At 37.7% G+C, this 19,490-nt stretch overlaps 1 protein-coding gene across 6 annotated transcripts in view; it reads right to left on the bottom strand.

Moving 5' to 3' along the window:
• The window catches only part of APBB1IP (amyloid beta precursor protein binding family B member 1 interacting protein), a 150,062-nt gene that overhangs the window by 81,903 nt on the left and 48,669 nt on the right, over window positions 1-19,490 (bottom strand). For all 6 annotated transcript variants that reach the window (XM_064284925.1, XM_064284926.1, XM_023548856.2 and 3 more), the window contains 2 exons: window positions 8,361-8,432; window positions 1,996-2,083 (listed from right to left, as the gene is read on the bottom strand). In XM_064284925.1, coding sequence (XP_064140995.1) covers window positions 1,996-2,083; window positions 8,361-8,432 — 160 coding nt within the window. Of the gene's footprint in view, window positions 1-1,995; window positions 2,084-8,360; window positions 8,433-19,490 lie in introns of those variants that run through there.

Genomic DNA, 19,490 nt, shown 5'->3' with positions numbered 1-19,490 from the left:
GGAACCCAAGACGGCGAAGAGGAGAGTGCCGACATATCTCGACGTCACAAAACAATTTATGTATTAACTGTTTAATGAGAAATCAATTTGCTCTGTAAATTTCCACCTAAATCACAATAAAAAAATTCCCATAATGATACTCACATTAATAATTTACAAAGCAAATTATAATCTTAAATTTGTTAATATGGAACTGAGTAATATGAAATTAGGGAATAAGACAGAAATGGACTCCATTCTGAAGTTTGTCATAAAATCTCATGATGGCTTTGGGCAATATATATATATATATTTTTTTAATTGTACTTGGGATGAAGGTTTACAGAACAAACTAGTTTCTCATTAGTCAGCATACATATTGTTTTATGACATTGGTTAACAACCCCACGACATGTCAACACTCCCCCTTCTCGATCTTGGATTCTCTATTACCAGCTTTCCTGTCCTCTCCTGTCTTCTAGTCCTTGCCCCTGGGCTGGTGTGCCCTTTTAGTCTCATTTTGTTTAGGGGCCTGTTTAATCTTTGGTTGAAGTGTGAACCTTGGGAGTGACTTTGTTACTGAGCTATAAGGTTGTCTGGGGCCATACTTTCGGAGTTTCTCCAGTCTCTGTCAGACCAGTAAGTCTGGTCTTTTTTTGTGAGTTAGAATTTTGTTCTACATTTTCCTCCAGCTCTGTCTGGGACCCTTCATTGTGATCCCTGTCAGAGCAGTTGATGGTGTTAGCCAGGCACCATTTCACTGCACTGGACTCAGCCTGGTGGAGGATGTGGTAGATGTGGTTAGGGCAAAATATTTTTAACTCACTTTAGTAATGTCTTTAAAGTGAAGGCAGTAACAATTCTATTCCTATTCTAATTCTCTACAAGTTTAATTTTTTGTACACCTCAGTGCTTTTTGTAGTCTTGTCCTACGCTTGGATTGTGCCACAAGTATTTGTCTCATCTCCTTAATGAGTTTTTTGTTATTGTACTTTTTACATTATGTATGCTTATTTATTGCTGGGTTTCTTAGTATCTAACATTTGGTAATTTTTTGGATACTGAGTACTGAGCTTAGGAAGCATTAGTTGAATTGACTTCAAATGAACTAAACTCAAGTATTGATTAAATTTCAATTGAAATGACAAAAGCTTTTAGCTGTTATGGGTGTAGTGAGACTAAATTTGCACTGTCCATATGCACAAGCATATGTTACCTATTACTGACATGATTTTACAAAGTGTATTACTTTTGTGAAACGTCATTATCGTTACCATCTTTATGGAAAGAACTGACAGGAATAAGTTCCTCTGGCGAAGTGAAGAGGGAAATGGGGTAGGAAAAGGAGAAAACCGGAAGGGACATATTGCAATTTACCAAGATACGGACACTGGGACCTCACGGTTTATCAAAAACCTACTGAAAATGGTGAAGAAGAAACCCAGCGAGTGACAGAAATAAAACTTGGAACTCCGGCATCTGTGATTGGCTTTCTGTTTTACTTTGCTTTTCACACTTTGGTTGGCACAGCAACCCTGTGGCAAATCTTTTTCAAGAGTTGCAGTGAATTCTCATTAATTTGGAAGCCATTCCTTAAAGATTTATTGTAGCTTAAATAGCACATGAGCTAAAGATGGTCTCTGTACTAAAAAAGAAAGGAGATTTATATTAAGAAAATAAAGTGACGAACTCAAGGGTAAAAAAAAATGTCCAAAAGAGCAAATACGTTATACAGAAATTAAAATGTATTTTGAAGCATCCAATCATATATTATCAATTATTATGAAATGGACAGTTCATTATCCTTGAAGGGACATTTCCTTATTAATATTTTCTTCTATGACTCCTTATTACTCTATAGGGTTATTAAGAAAAAAAATTTGAAATCCAGTACTTAAAAAATGATACTTACAATGTCCAGGTTCCTTTAAATTTGTTTTCAAATTATAGCTCCATACAGATTTTAGTCAAAGCTATGATTACAAATTACTTAAGAGAAGAAATTATTATGCTTACCATTTAAATCTTTAAAACCCACACTGTAGTTAAATTCAGCTCTGGTAGGTTCTGGGTCAGGCGGAGGAAGAGTGTCAACTCCTAAACTCTGTGGAAACAGATACCCATTGCACCCCCCCCAAAAAAAAGTTATTCATGATACAAACATTTTTGCAGCATATTTTAACCATTAAGTAAAAAAAAAAAAAAATTATCGTTCACACATTTTATCTCTACATAGATATATCAAGAATCATATCCTTACTTGAAAAGGTTTTATGTCAAGTTTATTTCCCTAATGAAACTTCCAACTTGTTATTCTAGAAGGAACACCTCAAAACAGGGTACCCGAGAATGATGAGAATAAGTTATATTACATTCGCAATTTAAATTTCAAGCATATTTTTATGTCTATAATCTCAGAAGTGATTTCACCTGCTCTTAAACATGAATGCTTTTATGATAGTGAATGAATCTTTAGATGTTAATTTGCTTCGGTGAATACTTTTGTTCATCTTCTAAATTTCAAAAGAAAACCCATCCATATATATATGAGAAAAAAAATTAACAAAATATAATCACTTGTGAGTAGGAAAAAAAAAAAAAGATCCTGAATCAAGAAGGTAAAAACAAAATTAGCTCAAGCAAGTTAGAATCAAGGATAAAATGTAGGAAAAAATTACTGCAGTCTCGGAATTGATTTCAGAAAATGGAAGGAATGGGCCGAAACTGACTAGAAAGAGAGGAGCTTCACGGATGAACTATCTATGGGAGAAAAATTAGAACAAAAAAATTGTGAAAGAAAGTACAAGAATTCATTAACTGTGTTTTTAAAGTTGTAATTAAGAAGCTCACAATCACAACTAATTTTTTTCCCTCAAGAATATAATTTGCTCTAGTATTTAATAACATTAGAAGTAGTTCTCTAACAAAATATTAATATAAAAAATATTAATACAGAAATGTGCAAAACACACACACACACACACACCAAAATGAAATAAACAAAAAAGGATTCTAGAAACATGAAGAGCAAAGGCAAACAGACAGGAAACGGGTTTTCGGAAGGAAGTGCTTTAATCACAGGAAGCAATCCAAAGCCCAAAATGCAGTATTTCTGTCTAAATGGTGTGACCTGTGAAACAATTTTAGGTGGTACACAAAAACACAAACATTTAAAATTTAAATCATTGTGTATCTATTTGGATGTTTATTAAAAAAAAATAAATTCGAAGGTCTAACCTGTTTGAGATGAAGTTTAATTCTAAAAAAATTAATGAAAGACAAATCAAATAAAGAAAATAAAAAGGCAGGCATGGCAAAAATCGTGAAGGTGGCTGGTGAGTGAAGTTTGAGAACGCTGCTCTATGCTGACCTCCTTAAAAACCATACGCTCCGAATTTTATTTCATTAGAAGTTGCATAATGGTGATCTTCTATTTCTTCATTTCTTACAAACCTATTAGCTGGACTTCTTCTCTAAAGAACTTTCATCAATTATTTGTTTACTCCAAAACACAGTTTGACCAGGACTGTAAAAGGCTAAGACAAATGCTTGATTCTCTCCTTTTATTTATCAATTTTCAGAGTAACAAGTTAATGCCCCAGCAACTTCCAGTGGTGACCATCCCTTTATGTGTTTTTGTTTTGTTTATTTTAGGGACCATTATGAGCTCACAGTTTATTTACTTTTTGCCATGTTGAAATTTTAAATTTTCATATATTTAAATATATCACTTTTTCTTTTATGGGTTCTAGATGTTGTGTCTTGCTTAGGAAAGCTATCTGCATTTTAAGATTATATAAAAGTTTCTCCCATGTTTTCTTGTATATGCATTTCACATACTTAGATCTATGATTCATGGAACTCATTTGGGTGTAGGGTATGAGGTAGAAATGCCACGTTTCATTTTCCAGGTGGGTTATTCCAACTCAATGTATTACATTCAGTGACTAATCCTCCTTTTCCCGGGTATTTAAGATGCCAACTCTATCAGATTTTAAATTTCTAGATATATATTTTGATCTAATTCTATTTCGCTAATCTGGTTTAATATATCGTTACTCTTCTTTTTCAAATTTTCCTGGCTATTTACGCATTGCATTTCCTATATAAAACAGCAGAATTGACTTGGTTCCCTTTCCCCACAAAACATTCAGTTAATCAGTTAATACATGTGCTGGTTTCCTGTGTGTGTGTGTGTGTGTGTGTGTGTGTGTGCGCGCATGTATGCATGTATTTATAAAAGGCACTAGTTTCCTACCATATATATATGGTAGGAAACTACTGCCTTTTCTAATTAATTGTGAACAAAAAGCCTTACAATGTAATTGTTTTTAGTTGATTGTTTGTGTTTTCTGGGACAGTAGAGTCCACACTGTATTGACTTCCAAATTGTTTCACAATAAATTTCAAACTGTTGACTCCTGAAAGTCCTTTTCTGAGACTACGTGGGTATGAACGCTTGTAACTTGTCTAAAGTGGAAAAAGGGGAGGAGGAGAGGGAACATGATGAAGATTTTCTGTTGTTTTGGCAGCTTTACTATTGCTCCCAGATTCTGGGTGGCTGTAAACCAATCTGGGGGACGTCTCCTGGCACCACAGATATGTTCCTTCCTTCCTCTTTCTCCCCAGAGTTGAGAAGACTTGAGGGCCAAGGCACGATGCATGGCAGCAGGTGGAGAAGTGCATGACCAGGGTGGACGACTCGGTCACAGTGAAGTGTTGAAAGAGGAAGAAATCTTGTTCCTTTTCTTTCATTTCCTCAAACTTTGAGCTTGCCTTTATCTGAAGCCTTCTAACTGAAATATACACTTTTGAAACTGTGGTATTTAGGAGCTGTGCTTCAGAGTTTGTTTTTTATAATTGTTGCCACACTAGTGCTGCGTGTAGAAGATACGGGGTCCCTGGGTGGTGCAAATGGTTAACACCCTCAGCTGCTAACTAAAGGGTTGGAGGTTGAGTCCACCCAGAGGCACCTCAGAAGAAAGGCCTGACATTCTTCTTCCCAGACATCAGCCACTGAAAACCCTGCGGAGTACAGTTCTACTTTGACACACATAGGGTCTCCATGAGTCGGAATCAACTCCATGGCAACTGGTACTGGTTGTTGTTGTTAGTTGCCATCAAGTCGATTCCCAATCAAGGTGACCCCATTTGTGCAGAGTAGAGCTATTTCATAGGGTTTTAAGGCCACGATCTTTCAGAAGCAGATCACCAGCACTGTCTTCCAAGGTGCTTCTAGATGGGTTCAAATTGCCAACCTTTTGGCTAGCTGTCGACTGCTTAACCGTTTGAAGGCACTCTCCACTGGTACTGGTAGAAAATATAATTTAGAAAAAGATATATTGTGTACCTGTTCCAATAATTATTTTATGTGGGTTTTCTAAGTTATGAAGCTAATATTTATTTTAAATAAAAATATTAATCATTATAGAAACTTAGAAATACCAGAAAAACGAAAGGAAGAAAAATATAACCAAATACAAATTCACCAGGTTAACTGTATTATTTAGAAAGTTTATATCTTCATTTCTCAAGTCAATCTATCAAAAACCAAGAGATATGTTAAAAGTTCCCACAACTTCTGTTTTTCTGTCCTTCTATCTTTGGATTTCTCATGTTGTTTTACATGCTGCTATATTTTTCAACATGTAAAGGTCCACAACTGGTAAAACTTGAATCTAATCTGCAGTTTTTTTCTTGATGAAAATAACTCTTTTCCAAGTTAGTGGTTTTTTGTCATGAATCTTCCTTTGTCTGATATTATTATTGTGATTTTATCCCCCACTTACTTTTTGCTGTATTTCTCGATGTTTCTCGATAGATCACGCCCAACGCTCAACTTTTAACTCCTCTGACTCATTTTGATGTAAGTGTGCCCCTTTTAAATGGCTTATCATTGGATTGTGGCTTCTCATCCATTGGAAATTTTGCTTTTCAGGAGGGGACTTTAGGCCCAAATTTATGTTTACTGCCCTATATGATAGTTGGTCTTCCATTATCTTGTTTCAAATGCTTACAGTTTTTTTTTTTTTTTAGGTCAGCAGTTTGAATCTAGCCACTCCTTGGAAACCCTATGGGGTAGTTGTACTCAGACCTATAGGGTTGCTATGAGTTGGAATCGACTTGACGGCCACAGGCTTTTTTCCCCCCATGTTTTATTGTTGCTTTCTTTGTTTTCTATCTTTTGCTATTTGGTCTGTTTGCTTTCCATGATCTAGAGGGCATATATTAAATTTTTAATTCTACTAGTAGCTACATTAATTTAAGAAAATATCTGAATTATTATTTTAATTATCATTCTCTAAAGAAACTATTATCTATCTCCCCTCTATATATTAGTACATTATCAAACTTTATCCAATTTTTTTTTAGTAAAACACAGAAATCAGACCTAGTTCATTATTATTATAGGAATTACTGATGTGATGTTTTCTTTTAAGAATTACTTATGATAGTTACCTCTTGATTTATGACAATCTTAATAATTTAGACTTATTTCTGTGTTTAAATTATTTCAAAGCTGACTTACAATCATTTTATACCCAAACTTCCTATTTTTTATTTATTGGTCAGTTTGCTAGCAATTTTTCAGGACATACATCTATAGGGTATACAAACACACACACACACACACGCATACATATTTTTTTTTACAATTTTTCAGGACATGCATCTACAGGGTGTATGCATACACATATTTTTATCTCTAGGAAAAAAAATATATATGAGAGAGAATGATAAAACAAATGGGGTAAAATGCTAACAAATGAGAAATCTGGAAGAAAAGTAAACAGGATTTTTTTTAATACTTTTCTTTCAACTTTTCTATAACCTTGAAGTTATTTCAAAACAAAAAAGCTAAAATCACATTGTTACATTTTAGTTCCCTTTAATTTTTACTTATATAGGAAGGTTAGAAAGCCATTCCACCCAAACACACCCCCAAAGAAGAACAGACTAGGTACAAAATTCACAAATAGGAATCAAAGTATCATCAGCTTTTCTAATGACTAGGAAATTACCTAACAATCTCAAAGTGCAGTTGCTAATGGCCAAGTGGAAGGATAGATTTTAGACTCAATAACAAAGCAGGACAAATTCCTTGCCCTGAAATCTTGAGACCTACCTGTTAGGAGAGCTGTATTAACCAAAAAACCTCTATGACTATGCCAACTTAAGCACAACAAAGAGCAAACACTGGATGGGCCTTGAGTGAAGGCAGGTCCAAGAGTCTTGGAGGGGACCCTTTCCTACTTCTGAGTTATAATAAGAATACTCAACTGTGGTCCTCCAAAAATTTCAGACTCTGGACTATCAAAACTCTCACCCCTTCCACCAGCAGCGGAAGTGAAGAAATGGGCAGAGAATGACCATAAATGTTTGCTCAAACAAACCTTTCTCCTCATGGAGGTAAAAGGAAAAGTCCTTTCATCTATGGAAACTTGGTTACCATTCTAACATTCACCTTTTAACCAGCACCCTTTCCATCTAAGCCTACTGTCTCACATTTTGTCTCTTCTTTCATAGAATCCAAACTTTCTTGAATTTTATTGGTACTAGCTAACTAGACTTGGTTTATTTCTCCTATAATACATATTTTTCAAAACAGAGACTATTCTCCATGTATTTTATAGAAAACTTTAAAAGGTCTCTTATCTGATTTAGGAATATTGAGGTATTCTTATTTTGGTATTTTATGCAGAAATTGATGAGCTCTACTTTCTGAATCAAAGAAGCATTTAAGAGAAGACTGTAAGACATGCTGAAGCTCACATGACTTTGTAAAGCAGGTGCTGTTATCCTGGGTCAGTGGTCTTTGGGCTGACAGTCGCTGGGCTCCAGTCTGCCTGACAACGGGTGTGATCCCTGAGTCAGCAGCCTTCATGCTACTTTGAGGGGACTAAATTCTTACAGTCTAATCAGGAGGCCACAATAACTCCCACTTGGTCCTTTAAAATACCACTGTTTGTCAAAGATTGGTAAAGAATCTTTACTAAAAGTCATGTAAATTTCTTAGCTAGTCTTTATATGGGTAACCACAGGGGAAACTGTTCAGTGATGGTGGTGGTGGTAGTGGTGGGGATATACTTGAGGAAACTCCCTCCACTGGCCAAATACTTGACCATGATGAGCATGAGCACTGCTATAACAGAATGTAGGTGTGACCAATGTATTGAATTAACTGGACTCAGGAGCGTATAATCAGGAAAAGGCTTAATTTTTTTCCCTACCATGGCCACGGTTACATCATAAATATATAATATTGTCAATCTCCAGTTATTTCTTATTAAAGACAGCTCATTCAGATCATTCATCATATTAAAATCAAATGCTGTAACCGCATTTTTTTTCTAATTTGAAAGTTAAGCAGGGGCGTTTACCTGGGTTAGGAGGTCCATCTCTCCTAGCAAATTGCTGAACATTTGGTCTATATCATCACTTGACTCATCCATCTGAAAAAGAAAGAAATCAGACATCAACGCTGAATAAAAGCCTGATCGCTGGAGAAATGTTACATCTCCTTTTTCTTCAAGCATCCCATCGACAGGCAGGAAGTCCAGAATAGAAAGAGAGACAGAGGGACTTCATACCACCAAGAAACAAGAGCCAGGAGAACAGCACATCCTTTGGACCTGGGGTCCCTGTGCTGAGAAACTCCTAGAACGCGGGCAGATTGATGACAAGGACCTTCCCCTAGAGCTGACACAGAGAGAAAGCCTTCCCCTGGAGCTGACGTCCTGGATTTGTACTTCTAGCCTCCTAAACCGTGAGAGAATAAATTTCTCTTTGTTAAAGCCATCCACTCGTGGTATTTCTGTTATAGCAGCACTAGATAACTAAGATAATGTGTGTGTTTTAACCTTTTTATATGGAGACTTTTACATACATACAAAAATAGAGAAAATAATATAATGAATTTCTTATATTTTTTTTGTTGTCCAGCTTTAACAGTTATCAACTCGCGGCTTATCTTTTTAATTTAAATAGATATACATCTTCCCGTCAACAGACCATTTTGAAGCAAATATCATTTTCCATAAATATTTCAGTATGCAGCTCTATAAAACTTTTTCATTTTTTAGTCATCTCTTATGTATGTGTGTTTAAAATAAATTAGTTGGTTAAGATAAGTGTTTCAGTCACCTAACCCTATTATAACAGAAATACCACAAGTGGATGGCTTCAACAAACAGAAGTTTATTCTCTCACAGTCCAGTAGGCTAGAAGTCCAAATTCAAGGCATCAGCTCCAGGGGAAGGCTTTCTCTGTTGGCTCTGGAGGAAGATCCTTGTCATCAATCTGCCCGTGTCCTAGGAACTTCTCCACACAGGAATTCCAGGTCCAAAGGATGCACTCTGCTCCCGGTGCTTCTTTCTTGGTATATGAGGTCCCCATCTCTCTGCTCACTTCTCTCTTTTATATCTCAAAAGAGATAGGCTCAAGACACAATCCAATCTTGTAGATTAAGTCCTGCCTCATTAACGTAACTGCCACTAAACCATCTCATTAACATCATAGTGATAAGATTTACAACACGTACGAAAATCACATCAGATGACAAAATGGTAGACAATCACACAATACTGAGATCGTGGCCTAGCCAAGTTGATACACATATTTTTGGAGGGCAGAATTCAATCCATGACAATAGGCTAAGTCAAGGCAGATCTATCTTTCCTTAAATAAATTACCTTCAAAACTTAGAGTTCCCCCTTTAACTCGACTTCAAACTATACTGTAGAGGTAACATGATGTCATCTTTAATAGCTATAGCTAATCAGGGTTTCTGTCTCCTTATAAAATATGTATATAGGAAATACTTTTGTCACATTGACTCTGCTTACTTAAAAATGACCCAAATGATTTCTAAAAAAATCCCAATCATTGAAAGGGAAGGGATGTGATGTGATGATGATAAAAAGTAATACTTATGTAGTAGTTATCATGTTTCAAGGACTGTTTTACAAGCCAGAATTGATATTAAATCAGTTAGTACTCCGTATGGCATGGGCACTGACCAATAAGAAGGGATGCTGGGTGAAAACCATTTTGGGTAAATTGGTGGATATCCTCCAAATACCTGCCCTGCAGAGCTAGTGCTTAATCTTCCCAATTTATCTTCAACCATTATCTTGGGCTTATCACTTGGGAATTCTGCCATAATGAAATTTTCTTGCTAAATTTCTCCCATCATGTATTTTCCCCTCTCCCAATTTTAAGAAGAAAAATTATTCTGTTTTCCCCGCACAATTTTACCATCTTCACTGAACTTCCATCTGTATGTCCTGCTCCCCAAAATAATTCTTTCTTTGCCCTCTTTCTAGGCTGTCCCTCTAGTGCAACCCAAAAGCTACTCTGGACTAGAGTTAGTGAGTACATTCAACAGTTGTTGCAAGCTTCCAGTTTTGCAAATTTTATATAAAAGGAGTTCTTAGGTGGTGCAAATGGTGAATATGCTCAATTAACTGAAAGTTTGGAGGCTCAAGTCCACCAAGAGGCACCTCAGAAGAAAGGTCTGGAGATCTACTTCTGAAATATCAGCCATTGAAAACCCTATGGAGCACACAGTTCGTCTCTGACACACATGGGGTTGCCATGAGCCAGAATCGACTTGACGGCAACTGGTATATTGGAGAAAAGACGTTTGAATTGTTATGAAAGGACATGTTAAACTTTCCAGAACACTCTACCTGGGTCCCAGTAGAGGAGATGCCACACGGGAGCATGGGTAGCTATAAAACTGGACTGGCCAGGAAGGACCAGGTAGGGCACTTCAGTTAAAACAAGAGAGGTCTATGATACCATGAGACAAGCACATTCCTAAGCAGCAGACAACACATCTGAAAGAATCAGGTATATGTACACCATGGGACGGGAAGGCCAGAGCTTGAATACAAGGAAGCCATTCAGTGGATGTTCAGGGTCAGATCACACAAGGTAGACAAGGGGAACACTCAGGTACACAAATAACATCTAAGGCAAACACCACAGGTCTAGGTCTAGGTCTAGGTCCATGCGGGCAGATCTAGGAGGTCAGAGGGGAATCATATAGCATCAGTGAAGAAAGACGAAGAGTACTTATTCTGTTTTATGTGACCTGTTGAACCTGAAGTGTTTACTGATGCCAGAAGAAGAAAAGATATGGGTGGACCTCGGCTCAGTTTGAGAGGGAGAGGGAGAGGGAGAGGGAGAGGGAGAGGGAGAGGGAGAGGGAGAGGGAGAGGGAGAGGGAGAGTCAGTGCTGGGGTTCGTTCACGTGTGGTCTTATCCCCTCTGACAAAGTAGCTGAGTCAGACCTTCCCTTCCAATTACCTACAAAATGTAAGAAAGTATTTAAGTAAACAAACTGTCCCTTCAATTAATTTGATACTCAGAATCTTATAACTATCTTTAATAAGGGAAAATAAGCCAAATAAACAATAAAATTCCAAAACTATCCATGTCACTTTTATTATACAATATAAAGGCATCCTTGAGATGGAAGAAAGGCCTGGCGACCTACTTTTGAATGAGCATAGCCACTGAAAACCCTGTGGAACTCAGAGTGTCGCCATGAGTCAAAGTCAACTCAACAACAACTGGTTTGGTTTGGTTTTTTAAGACGAATAATTATTAACAGGGATATTTAAGAGTAAGGTTAGTGTTAACCTATTTCAAATTTTTAATAAAAGCAATCCATTCAGAGGGAAAAAAAAGGTTTGTTTGCTGACATTAAAACTTAACCAATGTTAAGACTAAACTTCCAGGAACCAAAGATGGCACTGGGAATAAGAATCCTGCCATTGACGCTTACTCTTTTGAATTATTCGATTTGGAAAAGCACTAAAATGATGAAGAATAAAGTCCTGAAGGAAATGTGACATCAATGAGTCAGAAAAACCCACTGAACCCAAAGGTTGCAGTTTCTCAATCTGTAACACAACCGATACACAACAGGTAGAGGATATGCCAAAGTGAATCACCCACCTACAAAGAAAATTATTCAAAACAGCAGGACATTCTGGTGGCCTCCTCCGAAACTCTCCCTAAGTCCATCTGGTAAACATCTCCCCCTGCCCTTTCATTCCTTTCCCCTGGAGCCTGTGGATACTGAATTGTTAAAAGGAGTCAACATCAAAATGGGGCTGCAAATCTCCACTCATAAGTAAATAGGCTACTGGATGAACCACAATTTAAAAGACTTTCACCTGTATGAAAAATAGTAAGACATCTGAGTTAAGAGCTATTATTAACATAAAATTTTTATTAAGCTTACATGTACACTCTCCCTGCAAGTAAACCTTACTTTTGGAATGAATAGTGAATTACATAGACATATACAAAAAACCAGTTGCTCCCTGAGTCACAGCCACTCATACATTAGAGTAGAACTCTGCTCCACGGGGTTTTCAATGGATGATTTTTTGCAAGTAGATCTTCTGAGAGGGGTCTCTGGGTGGACTCCAACCTCCAACCTGTCAGTTAGCAGCTAAGCACATAAACTGTTTACACCACCTGGGGAGAGTGTATACAAAGTAAGCATGAGAAAATAGGGCTCTGTCTATTTATGTGTGGCAATTTCCACTGGTCAAAACAAAAATTAAAAAAAGGAAAGAAAGAAAACACCCAGCCCCAAGAGCTAAAAGTGTTATCTGGGTTAGCAGCCCAAAACAGCTAGGGTGGAGGAGTCACAGTGAGGCCAACTTGCTGCAAAACAAGCCATGTTCACATCATGACTGGGTGGAGTTAAAATCTATTAGGAGTACCTCACTTCTGAGTTCATTTTGTGTTACACATTATAGATTAAAAGGAACAGTACTTTACCAGATAGATATTGTTGGGTTTTAGGGGGTGCATAGGTAAGGGGTGAGGTGGCGGAGGCTGTATACACAGGTCAAAACCCTACCTTAAATTCTCTGAATGACAATGGGAATTTTTTCCCAAAGCTCAGTATTTCTCTAAGGCTCAAATTCCAAGTCTGTTTTTATCCTCAGATAGTTTTTCTTCTCTCTCTCTCTCTCTCTCTGTGTATATATATATTTCCTATATGAACTTCAAATATATATATTTTTTAAATCTACCCTAAGTACTCTGATATATATGCTTAACAGGTCATATATTTATATCTACAGCAAAGTTATCTTCACATATTTAACTCAGTTTGGATGCAGGGTTCATTGCCTTTTCAACTACCACTTCTAGCCATGATCTTGGACCTGGACCAGGACCTCCTCAGTGGAGACGGATCTTATCATATCTATCAGAGCAGCCAGGCCAAGGCTCCTTTTTTCTAAGGAATAACCCACATTGAGGCAAGGTTGGTGCAGGTCTTCACGGATCGGAAGACCCACCTTGGACTTATCATTGATGCTAAAATAAGAAAGTACCATTTTATGTTTCAGGCAGACAAAAAGGCAAGAGATCACTGGGCCCTATACTGCTGTTTTCTTCCAAGATGATGACAGGACTAACTTCAGCTCAGAGGGCAGAAAGCTTTAACTGGGAAGGACTCTGTAATGGATTGGATTGTGTCCACCCCCAAAATTTATGCTGGAATCCCATACCTGTGGATGTAACCTAACCTAAGGTAATGCAATCACCTTCCATAATACAGTCTAATGAAATGTAATCAGTCAATCAGTGGAGGTCATTCCAGTGTAGGGTGGATCCTAAACCTAACCATTCTGAGTTACATAAAGAGCAGCAGACACAGAAACTCCGGGGGAAGAGGATGAAGGACGGCAGAGACAAATACCTCTACAAGCCCAGGAACTCCAAAGATAGATGGCAGCTACCCGAAGCTGAAACAGACAAGGAGGGACCTTCCCCTAGAGCTATACCCTGAATTCGGACTTCTAGCTTTCTGAACTGTGAGAAAATACATTTCTGTTCTTTAAAACCACCACTTGTGGTATTTCTGTTACAACAACACTAGGTTACTAAGACAGCCTGTTTGCCTACAGCTTTCTGATTTGCCTCTGTTTCTTCTCTGGCTTTAGTGCTGATCTGAACTCGTGAGCCAGTAAATGCATCTGCTGGCTCGGCAGTCTGATACCGGAGGAGCCGATAAGTAATGTCCTTTTAGGTTAGATGCTCTGCAATATGCCAAGGTCCTTGTACCCCTTCTCAGCCAGGTGATTTTCTATTTGGCTCCTTGGTTCTTTAACCATCTGTGTGATGGAGTAGAGGTGTACCCTTTTTTCATAATTGACAAATAATTTCTGTCTACTGAAAAACAAAGTGTCTTAATTCTAAAAACAATAGCGGTCAATGTAGAAAATTCAGAAAGTATAATGAAGAGAAAAAAAAATCACAAGATGGGTGCTATTTGATAATCAAGTATTCTTAGTGTGAAGCTTAGCAGGCAAAGACCATTTAACTCCAGGGCAGAGTTAGGCTCTGCTTTTGAAATGGAATGTCACCCAGCTGCTGAACTATACTTGAACTACCTGCACTATAAAATGTGTGTACTTCAGAAACTCACTGTGGAACTCGAGCTCAGTACTTGCTTATGCCAAAACAGAGATTTGGCCAACTGATAAAGACAATTTAAAAAAAGAAAGAAACATGCCAAGTATCCATCCTTCTCAGCTTTCTATGTTCTATTTCTGTGTCAAGTTAGATAATCATAAAGTCACACAGGCTTCATTTACTCCTTAGCCCGACTATCTATTTCCGTGGGCTTTCCATCTTTCCCTTGATTCTAGTCTATATTCCCATTTTTCCAATGACTCTGAAATCTCTATCTCTAGCCCCAGCACTCTCCTGAGTTCTGGACTCCTAATTTCAATTGAAGGAGCCCTGGTGGTGCAGTGGTTAAGCACTTGGCTGCTAACTGAAAGGTTAGTGGTTTGAACCCACCAGCTGCTCTGCAGAAGGATGTGACAGTCAGCTTCTGTAAAGATTACAGCATTGGAAACCTATGGGACAGCTCTGCTCTGTCCTATAGGGCCACTATCAGTTGCAATCAACTCAAGAGCCATGGGTTTGGTTTTTAATTTCGATTGACTAAAAAAATCCAAATCAATATTCTGCATGCGTTTCCATCTAAACAGGTCCAACTCATTTTCTGCATCTTCTTTATCCCTCCCCCCACGCCTTCTCTTGGCCATTATTCACTTATAAGTCCAATTTAGAAACCCTGGCATAGTCCTTGGCTCCTGCCATTTTTCCATCCACCAAGTTTTTTTTTTTTTAAGTCAAAGAAGACCTGTTGGTTTTCCCTTTGGAGTGCTCCTCCTTCCTTCATTCTTACTGTCAAGTCATAGTTGAGCCCTCATCAGCTCACCCAGCTGCCAGTCTATCTTCTACCCCATTAATCCTAAACATCACCCCTACAGATTTGTTGTTTTAGGCGCCAACAAGTCAATTTTAACTCACAGTGACCCCATGTGACAGAGTACGACTGCCCCACAGGGTTTTCTAGGCTGTAATCTTTACCAGAGCAGAACACAAGTCTTTCCCCTGCATAGTGCTGGGTGGGTTCAAACCGCCAACCTCTCAGTTAGCAGCCAAGCTCTTAACCATTGCACCACCAGGGCTCTTTACCTCTATGAACGTGAAATATAAAGTTGAACACACCCAGACCCAGTGCCATCGAGTCGATTCCGACTCTTCTACTTAAAAGCCTTTCATAGCTGACCATGATGAAGTGGAGAGGGTTCAGGTCCTCAGCATGTCTTTCAAAGTCTTAAAATTTGCTCCATCCTACTTTTCAGGACTCAGCTATTGCCACTCAGGGCTCTTGACGTTCTCTGAACAGGTTTTTAAAATTTTTCTTTGTCCTTGTATATTCTATTTCTTTTAAATAATATCACCCTCTGTCTACTTCTCTATAAAATCCTATATATTATCCAAAATCTAGCTTTCTTGTCGACACTTCAGTGGTGTCTTTATACCCAGTATAGAGATTTCTGGTTTGTTGCACTTTGTAACAATATCAGTAAATCCTGGCCCCCAACAAAAGCCCTGATAAGGTATTTAAGCTCCCTGGGCTTCACTTTCCTTGTCTGTAAAACAGGGATGATAATAATACCTAATTCATAGGACTGTTGTCACATTAAACAAAACAGCATACGGTACTTGGCATAAGCACTCGATAACTGCATTTACTATACTGAATCATGCTCTTTTTGTTACCATGTAAGAATTTCTTGCCAGACTGCAAGCCATTATTAAGGACCAGATCTTGCTCATCTTTGTGTTCCATAACAGTTTTTCGAAAGACCAAAGAGATAAGTTAATGGGAAGAACTGGGCTACAGCCCAGGTCTCAAGCTGCCAAGAAAGCTCTCTATCGTTCCACCTGCTGTAATGTAGATACGGTTCCTGCTGCACTGTGCCAGAGACGTATCATTTTAGGGCTGAACATTTGAGGACTTTGAGGTCATGAAGCTCTACATTTCTTATAAATATCAGGGCAATTAAAAAGAAAATCCATTTCTCAACCATTTTCACAGCTGTAGGTTTATGGGACGTCACTATTTGTTGCTGTTAGCCTGCCATCAAGTTGGCTCCAATTCATGGAGATCCCATGTACAATAGAACCAAATACTGCCCAGTCCTGTGCCACCTTCATGATCACTGGTACACTCGAGCCCACTGTTGAAGTCACTGTATATTTTGAGTACCCTCCAACCTAGGGAGCTTCTCTTCCAGCACTGTATTAAACAACACTCTGTTGTGATCCATTGGCTAATTTTTAGAGGCAGATCACCAGGCCCTTCTTCCTAGTCTGTCTTGGTCTGGAAGCTCTGCTGAAGCCTGTTCACCATGGGTGACCCTGCTGGTATTTGAAACACAGGTGGCATAGCTTCCAGCATCACAGCAACATGGAAGCCACCACAGTATGACAACTGACTGACAGATGGTGGTCACTCACTATAGGCAATGCTATTTCTAATTCTCTTATTATAGCTTTCCTTTTTTCTTGTGCTTTTCTAGTGAGTAAATACTGGTATTTATACAGCTAAATTTTGATGGCAAACAGAAAGGTTTCACTGGGCCACACATATCTTTAGGCCTGAATCACTTTTCAAACCAAAAATTTTGCAACTTGAGTGACACCATCAATGGTTTTCTTTCTTTTCTAATTCAATCTCATGTCAGTAAATATTTTGAGTAAGAGTTTAACTAACCATTATTAATAAACAAAAACAAGTTATATTTTCTATCTTTACTCCTTTATTTACATCATATATCTAATTAATTTTAATCCCACAAACCTAGAGTTATCTTACTGTAGAAAATATAACAGCTGAACTATATAGTAATAGAAAAAAATGAACTATATAGTAATATGTCAGATTATCTCTACCACTTTAATATATTCATGTATTTTTCGATTTACGTAAAGTTATATACCACTGGCTTGTGATGGGTTTCAAAATAAAAGATAAATTATATGTGTGTGTTTGCTGATACCACATCTTTGGTTTTTCATGTGTTTATATTTAAATTTGCTAATCTGTAAGAACAAGACTAAATACACACATGAACATGTTCAAGTACTCCTTTGTTATACATGTATGTTGTAACTTCTTGCTATGAATTAAATTTGAGTGTAATTATATTAGATTAAGGAGTTATTTGATACACTTAAAACTAAAAGACTCATTCAAAAAAAGATACAATTTTACATATGTCATGAATTGAATTATGTCCCCCCAAAAATATGTGTATTGATTTGGCAGGGCCATGATTCCAAGTATTGTGTGATTTTCCTATATGTTGTAAATCCTGCCTCTATGATGTTAATGAGGGAGGATGGGCGGCAGTTGTGTTACTGAGGCAGGACTCAATCTACAAGATTGGATTGCATTTTGAGGCAATCTCTTGAGATTATAAAAGAAAGAAGCAAGCAGAGAGACAGGGGGACCTCATACCACCAAGAAGGCAGTGCCGGGAGCAGAGTGTGTCCTTTGGACCTAGGGTCCCTGCACAGAGAGGCTCCTAGTCTGGGGGAAGATTGATGAGAAGGCCGACAGAGAGAGAAAGCCTTTCCCTGGAGCTGACACCCTGAGTTTGGACTTTTAGCCTACTTTACTGTGAGAAAATAAACTTCTCTTCGTTAAAGCCATCACTTGTGGTATTTGTTACAGCAGCACTAGATAACTAAGATAACATATTAATTAAAATGTGTAATAACAGATTTACTTATAAGAAGAATTTTTCATAAAACAGAAAACAATTAAGAACACAGAGTACTTTTCATACAGGTTTAAAAAGTGGTCCTAATATCTTCTGCATAAAATTAAAAAGATTTTTAAGATTCTTCTTGTGATGATCAGTTCTTGCCTTTACAGAAATGATGTATTTAGTGGCAGTACACACCAATACAATGATGAAACACTCAGTTTAAATATTCATAAAAAGCTTATCTGTCAAAAGCCTGCTTTCTTCTGGCACTAAAAGAAGTCATTACAGACTCATGGAGGATCTAAGCTAATTCGAATGGCTGCAAAGCTTATCTTCATCTGTGCCCTTAGTTATACACAGTCTTTACTTACATTGAGGTACTGATACCAACAGCAGAATGAAAATTTTAGGGCAATAAGAATTAAAAGACAGAATACTTGTGAGTAAACATTTCAAAAATGAAACAACAAAGAATGTATAAAAATGACTTTCCAATCATTAAAGAGAATCACAGTAAATTAAGTTCAGACAGGTTAGCTTTGATCTTCGATGTTCCACCAGAGCAGCTGCTACGCATCCACCAAAGAGAAAAACCTGTGCTCTGTTGCTTCTGTGGACGGTTGTGGGTTGAGGGAGACCAATCTCCCCATTCCCTCTACCTGCTTGATAATAATAAAAAATTTGTTCTTACTACCTACCTAAACTAACACAAGCTGAGGTAGAAAAGTTTAACAGACCCATAACAAAAGAGGAAATTGAAGAGGCCATAAAGAACTACCAACAACAACAAAAAAGCCCTAGCCCAGATGGCTTTACTGGAGAATTCTACCAAACATTCGGGGAAGAGCTGACACCAATTCTACTCAAACTATTCCAGAACATTAACACAATGGAATACTCCCTAACCATTCAATGAAACCAGCATACGCCTGATACCCAAACCAGGCAAAGACACCATTGATAAAGAAAATCGTAGACCAACATCCCTCATGAATATAAAACCAAAACCAAACCAGGTGCTGTCGAGTTGATTCCGACTTATAGCACCCCTATAGGACAGAGTAGAACTGCCCCATAGAGTTTCCAAGGAGTGCTTGGCAAATTTGAACTGCCGACCCTTTGGTTAGCAGCCGTAGCACTTAACCACTGTGCCACCATGAATATAGACGCAAAAATTCTCAACAAAATCCTGGCCAATAGAATTCAACAGTCTATCAAAAAAATTATACAACATGACCAAGTGAGATTCATACCAGGTATGCAAAGATGATTCAACATTAGAAAATCAATGTAATACACCACATAAATATAACAAAGAAGAACCACATGATCTTATCAATTGTGCAGAAAAAAAAGCATTTGATAAAGTCCAACACCCGTTCCTGATTAAAAAAA

Source organism: Loxodonta africana, chromosome 4, assembly GCF_030014295.1.
Source record: "Loxodonta africana isolate mLoxAfr1 chromosome 4, mLoxAfr1.hap2, whole genome shotgun sequence".
Taxonomy (NCBI): Eukaryota; Metazoa; Chordata; class Mammalia; order Proboscidea; family Elephantidae; genus Loxodonta; species Loxodonta africana.
The sequence above is the reverse complement of the archived record's forward strand: the minus strand, read 5'-3'. Positions and strand labels throughout refer to the sequence as shown.